Raw genomic sequence first — 8,401 nt, forward strand, 5'->3', positions numbered from 1 at the left:
AAAAAAAAAAAAAAAAAAAAAAAAAAAAAGACTCTTAACTCAAATAACCAAAAAATAAAAGAAACAACTGAAGTTGTAGTTCAGTATCCCTTAGTTTGGTCCCAAGAACTAAAACAAAAATAATGAAAGAAGGATATATACTGCCTCAGAATTCTTTTAGAGGCCATATTGGCAAAAAGGTTATAACACCATTACATTAGTAGGCTATCTTTCTTCCTTTGCATCCTGTCAGTACTATTGATTCTTTTTTCTCCTATTATATCAGCTTTAGATTAGTTTTCTGAACTTTGACCATTTTGTTTCTTTTGTTTGTTTTGCTTTTTTGGGGACTGGGCCTTGAACATGCAGAGATCCTCCCGCTTCAGCTTCGTAAGTGCTGGGTTATAGGTCTACCCCACCATGCCCAGCAGTGTTTTGTTGCAGTGCTTGTCATCAAACCCCAATCCTCACATGTGCTGGGCAAGCACTCTGCCACAGCGGCGCCCCTTGCCCGTTGTGTTGCGTTCTCTTTCCTGTGTCATCATTGTTGAAGTGAATATTCCATGCTTTCCTCCTTCCTGTCTTCATCCCCTCCCAAGGACCTCCAGGGGGTGGAGATCATTTCTGCTTCCCTGGACCCACAGCAAGACTCTGTGGACCAGGAAGACATCCTGTCTGTGGGAAGAGCTGGCTCCTCCAGGGAGAGGCTGCCAAGCTACCCGCAGTGTCTGCTGGGGCACTCACCAGCAGGAGGTGCTGACTTCATGTTTGATTCTCTGGTGCAGAACTTCGCTCTCTCCCATTCCTTCACCACTCACCCTGGAACTGTTCCAGGCCCTGCAGGCACAGATCCTGCTTTCAAAGACAGGTAAATAAGTTACATGACTGGGTGTAACGGCTCGAGATCCCCACCATGGAGCCTGGCCTGAGCAGCCCAACCCTGACTTGGAATAAGAAATAAAGTTCTAGAGATGTGGTCAGTGGGAAGGTGCTGGTCTCCGTGCTAAGGGCCATGGGGATAATCATACCCAGGTGCTCAGGTGAGGACAGACGGTCCAGGGAGGGCTCAGTGTTAAGGTGGTTTCTCACTAAGGACCGGAGCCCCTCTAGGCAGTGAATATCCAGGCTCTGGCCGGCCTGCGAGTTCCAGAAGGGAGGGTGGGACAGTCAGACAGATGAGTAGGCCCTTGCTCTTCTGTTGGCAGGGTCCCTCTGTCTGGGACTTGGGCAGCAGAGGCGCGAGGCGAGGCGCTGGGATCTGGGCGTGTGCTGGTGACCAGCAGGAGTGGGTGCTGGTTGGTGGCAAGGGGGAGGCCACAGGCACACAGAGCTCAGTCCAGAGCTGGTTGGGTTGCGAGGTCTGCTGGGCACGAGGCTCCAGTGTGGATGGGGGAGAGGCGTGGGTGGCTGAAGACCCTGGCACCCATTGTCTGGGCAGAGACGGAGCAGCCTCGCCTTCACTGGGCCCTCACCGTGTCCATGCTGGAAGAGCCCAAGGTTCATTTTTCTGCTGGAAGCTGAGGACTGAAAAAGTGTGGCCCAGCGGACCAGTGGCTGGTGACAGAGTCAGCAGCAGGCTCGGGAGTCAGACCCGGACGTCCTAGGCCCACAGTGCAAGCTCTTCTGATCACCAGGCCTTCCTTCATCTGAGCTTAGCAGGAGGGGACCAGCCCTTCCAACACTTGGTCTGCAGGGGCACTCGCCCACCTGGCACAGGGACGAGGATGATTCCAGACCTGCCACATCCTCAGGTGGGGCCCTGTGGGACTGTGCTGCTCACTGCACCTGCACTGTCTCCCTTAGTCCTTAAAACTCCCATGAGCCAGGTCCTGTCAGTGTCCCTGCATTACCTGAGGAAGCTGCAGCTCAGGACCTAACAGCCGTGAAGTATCAGTGCCTCTTGGTCAATGAGCCCAGCCATGTAGTGCACAAGTCAGTGGTCTGGGGAGACCCAGCCTGGAGCTAGTGTTCACCTGTCAGAACAAAACGGCCTCTGCTCTGGGACACACCCAAGGCCAGGAGACAGCAAGCAGGGCCCTTTGGCCAAGCTGATGCCCCCCAGATAGGTATACCAGGAAAACTCACCCAGCCCAGGCCTGGGCCGCTGTCTTGTCTTTTTTTAATCCTATAAAATCAAAATCCTGGGGGCCGGGGATTTAGCTCAGTGGTTCCACTGCCTGCCTCATAAACACAAGGTCCCAAGCTCGATCTCTGGTACAAAAAAAAGAAAAAAGAAAACCCTGGTTCCTGCAGTTAGTTAGAAAAGGGAAGAGGAACTATTCCTGGCAAGCTCAAGAAGTGACTGTTGATCCAAGAATAGCAAAGAAACAGAAAAGCTGGTAAAAAATGGACACAGGACCTCTGAATTCAGTACCGTGTTGGCCATACAGCCCACAATGTCCTCAAGTCACAGCCACCATGACTCTGATCTAGATGCCAGGGACCAGGGCACCAGGATGATAAATACAAAATTGTGTTCTACTCCAGGAGGGAGTTAATTGAGAAGTTTCTTCATTTCCAAGCAGTGCATGTGGCTAGAGGGTTTGGGGCTTGGGGTGAACCGTTAGCTACACTTCCTGAGGACCTGCTCTGCTCTGTCATTTGGGTTCATTCATAAGAAGCAGCGCAGCAAAAACTGTAAGGCACTGGGCCCTGGTCTCTGTAGTCCTAGCACTGTGCAGGTCGTAGCACTGCTTGCTTCTCTTGCGTGTGAAATGCAGACCTGAACCCGCTCCAAACCACCAGACCTGAGAGGTCCTGCGTGTCTCCCTGTCCCCCACAGTCGCCTGCCCCCCCCATTACCTGCCATTGAGGAGGCAACTCCTGAGCTTCTGTGCAGCAGACGAGCCAGTGTCCTCAGGGTTACAAAATTAACTGCAGCTGAATGGCTCAGGTCCACTTATGCACATTTTGATTTTGTAAGAAAAATGCATGTTGTAAATGCAAAAATACAGAGATGATGGTCTATCATTTAGTGTCATAAAAATATACAAATCTGTTTTTAGAATTCGTGGGGTGTGCTGGCACACCTGTAATTCTAGCACTGAGGAAGGCTGAGCAGGAGAGCACAGTCCCACCTGGGGAATTTAGCCAGACCCTGACTGAACGTAAAAGGGGCCACGCTGTCCCGCTGGTACAGTGCTTGCCACTGAGCAGATGCCACTCTGGGTTGTTCTCCAGCACTACTGAAAAGAAGCTTTTCATATGTCAGAAAGACAGATGAGCTCAGTCTCAGCTCTCTGAGACCAAGGATCTGTGAGTTCTAGGCAGCCTGAAATACACAGCTATAGACCCTGACAGAAAGAAAAAGCCAAAAGAAAGGATTTTAAATGTTTTTATCATAAATAAGTACTAACTCTTTAGGGAATGTTTGTGTTCTCTGATTTAAACACCATCACACAATGTATACATGTGTCAAGATGTAATCGTGTACATTGTGTGTGGGGTTTACTTATGTGTTTTTGTGATACTAGGGACTGAATTGAACCCAGGCCTCAAGTATGCTAGGCAAGTGCTCTACCATTGAGCTGAATCCTTGGCCATTTTTTATTTTAAAAAATTTTGCGGGGTGGGTACCGGGGATTGAACCCAGAACTTGAGAGGCAGGCAGTGGCACCACTGAGCTAAATCCTCGGCCCTTTATTTTAAGATAAAGTTTTGCTAATTGCCCTGGCCGACCTCAAATTTATGAGCCTCCCACTTAACTGGGACTGCAGGCATAGACCACCACACCCGGCTTAATGTTTATGTTTTTATGTATCAGTTAAAAAGCTAAGTTTAAATTTGGAAAAAGTGACAGTAGTACACATTGTGCTATTAACAGTGATGCTGAAGCCACCTGCCTTGCTACTGTGAGCTCAAGGGCTCTCAGCAGCCACTTCAGACACCGCGTGACCTCACTAATCCCCTCAGGAGCCTTCGATGCTGCGGTAAACTGCAAATCGGAGTAACAGTGACCTCCCTGAGGTCAGTGTAGTGTTTTCATAGTGTGGCTCAATCCCAGCACCACAAAGCCCACACACAGTGACCCTCAGGGTTGCTGGGTGCATCTCCATACAGCGCACCTGGCACTCAGAAACTGTGTTTCAGACTGTGGGCATTATCGCCAAGGCTTCTGGCCACAACAGGCCAGGAGGACTTGCGCTCTGGGGAGTCAAGGGTTAGTGCAGGGGCGTCACTTGGAAGTAGACCTAAGCAGCATACACAGCCCCAGAGTCCTGTTTCTAGGACTGGGAAAATGAAAACGATACACGCAGAGCTGGGGGTTGCGGATTGGGGTGGTGGGTCGGTGCCCCTACCCCGGTGGCTCGCAGGGGCTGCAGTGCAATAAGGAGCCTGACCCTACGGGCTCACACCGCCGCACATGGCGTGGCCCTAGGTGTTCTTTATGTGTGTACAGGGGAGAAGAGAAGGCCGCAGCCAGCAGCCACACGATTATTGTGGCCCCAGAGTGGTGACGGCGCTTCCCTTCTGCGCAGCACAGGCTACCACGCCAGCTTGCCCTCAGTAGTCTATCATTTTTAATTAAAAGAACAGACGATTCTGAACAATAATTGATAGGCTATAATAAATGTAACCTGGTCCTAGGACTTTTTTTTTTTTTTGGTATCAGGGATCAAACTTGGGCCCTTGCACTTGTGAAGCAGGGGGCAGAACCACTGAGCTAAATCCCCAGCCCTAGGATCCAATTTTCTAAACAAACAAAAACAGGATCTTCCATTCTAAATTTGTTCTGTCGTTGTGTTGCTTTTTGGGGGTACTGGGGATGGAATCTAGGGCCCTGCATGTGCCAAGTAAGCCCTCTACCACTGAGCTACACCCTAGCCTCAGTTCTAAATGTCTCTTCCCAAACAGCTCTTGCCGTTCTGTTGGGGCCCTGCCGCCTCCTCCTGTAACACCCACAAGCCATGTGGTTTGTCTCTCACCCTGGGCTGAGCTCTCAGACCAGATGAACTCCAGAACAAAGCAACCTCCTTGTCTCTCCTGCCCAGGTTACCCCTTGGCTCTGTTTTACCGGCATTACCTTTTCTACAAGGACAGCTACCTCATCCATCTCTTCCACGCCTTCACAGGCCTCTCCATTGCTTACTTTAACTTTGGTGAGTAACAGTGAGCAGTGACCCCGCGATCAGAGGGCCCTGGGAAAAGCCAACTAGGATCAAGTTTCCTGGAGAGAATTCATTGGCTTGGGAAGTTGCAGTGCTCTGCGCAGAGAGAGGATTGTATGGACAGGAAGAGTGCGGCCTGTCTGCTTATGTGCATTCCACTGTCAGATAAAAACATTTTGAGAAACAAAAGTCATGTACATGTCAAAACATCACTTAATACTCTGCGTATGTGCAAGTGTGTGTGTGTGTGTGTGTGTGTGTGTGTGTGTGTGACCAAAGCCACAACCTTCACATTCAGCTACATCTCCAGCTCTTTTCATTTTTCATTTTGAGACAAGGTCTCACTAAGTCACCCAACCTGGGCTCAAACTTGGCATCTTCCTGCCTCGGCCTCCCGTTGTGGGGGTTACGGACATGTGCCAGCATGTCCAGCTAGTAACAGTTTTTCTTCTATGTATCAGCTAAAGCAGCAAATGTAGGGCTGACAGTGTGGCTCAGTGGCAGAAGAGTGGCCAGGTGTGCATGAGGGCCTGGGTTCTGTCTGCACTGCAAGGGTAAACAGACTTCCAGCCTGGACTACACAGCAAGACCTGTTTCAAAATACTAATTAAACGATGCAGCCACTTCACTTGCAGGGTCACTACCCTCGCAGCCCCTGTCACCGAAGGAGCATCATTTCTCGGCTAATGGCTGTAGCTAAGGACAAGTCCAAGCAGTCCCTGAGTAGTTCAAACCCAGCAACGCCTTGATAATCCCCATGTTTATGCAATTAATTTGAATCCCCTCCTCCCAACTCTTAAGATGACCTGGGGAGAGTTCCTGTCAGGCTGGCCTGAACTCTGCAAGATCCTCCTGCCTCAGCCCAGGCATGTGTGGCCACTTGGCTGAAGGGTTTCTGTCCTTTGTGTTGCTGGAGTCTGCAGACATAACTCGGCTCAGCTGTGCTCTCTCCCTGCCTCCAGGGCACCAGTTCTACCACTCCTTGCTGTGTGTTGTGCTCCAGTTCCTCATCCTCCGGCTGATGGGCCGCACCGTCACCGCCGTGCTCACCACCTTCTGCCTGCAGATGGTAAATGTCTCCCTGCAGGCTCGGGCCACAGCTGGCGGCCATTTGGGGGCAGGGGCTGTGGTGCAGCGGGAAACAGGACAGCTGGCTGCTGACCTTTGGCACTCAGCACCCTGGTCTTTGGCGGGGCACTTCGCACAGCCAGGACCAGAGTTTCCCCTACAGAGGGTGAGGGAACTTGCTGCTCACCCAGGAAGGTACACAAGGCACCCTTTCTGCCTAGAAGGCGAGGCAAAGCCAGGCATGGTGGTACACGCCTGTAATCCCAGCACTGGGAAGTCTGAGGCAAGAGGATCACTGTGAGTTCGAGGCCAACTGGACTACACTGAGCCCAAGAGGCAAGAATTGACTAGCTAGTTGCTCAATTTAGCCTTATTTTGCAGAGAAATCTTGAGCCAGTCTCTTTCCGTTGTAGGCTTAATGTCCCCATTTGCAGGAATTTAAGGCTTTTCACAGTGAGACCAGCAGAAAGGAAAAAGGAGAAAACCAGGGATTTCCAAGCAAGGAGAGATAGGCGTGGCGGTGATGCTGTCATCCCCTCCCCAGGCCTACCTTCTTGCTGGGTATTACTACACAGCCACAGGCAACTACGACATCAAGTGGACGATGCCACACTGCGTTCTGACGCTGAAGCTCATTGGTGAGTGGGGTGGCCCCTGAACCCCACACCTCCTGGGGCACGCAGGCTGCACCTGTGTCCCCTCTACCCTCCCCTCCTCTCTGCGCAGGTTTGGCTATTGACTACTTTGACGGAGGGAAGGATCAGGTGAGTGCTGCTCCCCCAGCCCATGCCACACTGAGGGCAGAGGAAGGCGGTGCCCACTGGACCCAGATCCCAGGGAGGGCATCGCACAACTCACCCACTGGGACCCAGCTCTCACAGAGGCCAGAGCCACACACAAGGCCCTCAGAGTGGCCTGGCGCCCAGGTGGCGACACGAGGCTGCCCTGAGCCTGTCGCTCTCTCCTCGGCAGAGCTCTCTGACCACTGAGCAGCAGAAATATGCTTTCCGCGGAGTCCCTTCCCTGCTGGAAGTTGCCGGCTTCTCCTACTTCTACGGGGCCTTCCTGGTAGGTCCCCAGTTCTCCATGAACCACTACATGAAGCTGGTGCAAGGGAAGCTGACAGACTCTCCCGGGAAGCCGCCAAACAGGTACCGCGCTCCAGGTCACAGCCCAATGCAGTCTGCTCAAGCGGTTTCCTCAGCCTGGCCCTAGCGTGAAGGGCCAAGTCTGTCCGGCCCCATCCAGTCCTCTGTGCCAGTCCTCTGTGCACTCTGCACCTTTCTGTGGCCCTAGTGGCCTTTTCAGCCCAGACTCCAAACAGGAAGACTGACTCAAGAGGCAGGGTCTCCCTGTGTACCTCAGGTTGGCCTTGAACTTATTATCTTCCTGCCTCAGCCTGCCAAATGCTGAAATTACTAGAATGTGCCACAGTGCCCGGCTTGTAAAACTTCATTTTTATGTCACAGAATTTTACCCAGAGTAGTCATGGCCCTGCCTTGAAAGCCTGTTTTCTCATCTTTGGAAAAAAAAAAAAAAAAAAGCTAAATGTGCATGTCTGTAATCCCAGCTACTTGGGAGGCTGAGGCAGAAGGATCTCCAGTTTAAGGCCAGCCTGGGCAATTTAGTAAGGTCCTGTCTCAGAATCTAAATAACAGGGCTGGGCATGTAGCTTAGTACTCCATGGATTCAGTCCCCACTGAGAAAAAAAAAAAATTTATATGTGTGTGTGTGTGTGTGTGTGTGTGTGTGTGTGTGTGTGTGTATACGTATATATATGTATATATATGTATATATATAACAAAAATGTACATGAAAATATATTGGTAGAAGATTCGAAAGTGACCAGAAGAGCTCCTTCACGAGCGCTCGCCCAGCCTCTCAGGGTGAAGTCAGGAAGCAGGCTGAGGTGGTGGTGCTGCCCTGTCCCACCTGTAGGTGCAGCAGGGCCCACTGGGGGCAAACCAGCCCTGCGCCTGACCCACACCCTCCTTTCCAGCACTGTGCCTGCACTCCAACGCCTGAGCCTGGGCCTCGTCTACCTGGTGGGCCACACACTGCTCAGCCCACACATCACAGAGGACTACCTGGTCTCTCAGGACTATGAGGTGAGCAGGACAGGCGATGCTGCCCCAGCTGGGTCAGCACCGGGCTAGGTGGGGGGGGCTCCCCGAAGCCCTCACGCCCTCCTCTCCCTGCAGCACCAGCCTCTCTGGTTCCGCTGCCTGTACATGCTGATCTGGGGC

General features: G+C 51.9%; 1 protein-coding gene across 1 annotated transcript in view; it reads left to right on the forward strand.

Moving 5' to 3' along the window:
- Lpcat3 (lysophosphatidylcholine acyltransferase 3) overlaps nucleotides 1–8,401 on the forward strand; it is an 11,360-nt gene that overhangs the window by 1,109 nt on the left and 1,850 nt on the right. Inside the window, exons 2-9 of the mRNA XM_033765948.1 lie at nucleotides 1,614–1,730; nucleotides 4,971–5,078; nucleotides 6,050–6,156; nucleotides 6,700–6,793; nucleotides 6,882–6,919; nucleotides 7,128–7,306; nucleotides 8,155–8,263; nucleotides 8,357–8,401. The exon at nucleotides 8,357–8,401 is cut by the window's right edge and continues 31 nt beyond it. Of these exons, the coding sequence (XP_033621839.1) occupies nucleotides 1,614–1,730; nucleotides 4,971–5,078; nucleotides 6,050–6,156; nucleotides 6,700–6,793; nucleotides 6,882–6,919; nucleotides 7,128–7,306; nucleotides 8,155–8,263; nucleotides 8,357–8,401 (797 nt within the window). The remainder of the gene's footprint in view (nucleotides 1–1,613; nucleotides 1,731–4,970; nucleotides 5,079–6,049; nucleotides 6,157–6,699; nucleotides 6,794–6,881; nucleotides 6,920–7,127; nucleotides 7,307–8,154; nucleotides 8,264–8,356) is intronic.

This window comes from Fukomys damarensis, unplaced genomic scaffold (assembly GCF_012274545.1).
Source record: "Fukomys damarensis isolate Sample0158 unplaced genomic scaffold, DMR_v1.0_HiC HiC_scaffold_19, whole genome shotgun sequence".
NCBI classification, from domain to species: Eukaryota; Metazoa; Chordata; class Mammalia; order Rodentia; family Bathyergidae; genus Fukomys; species Fukomys damarensis.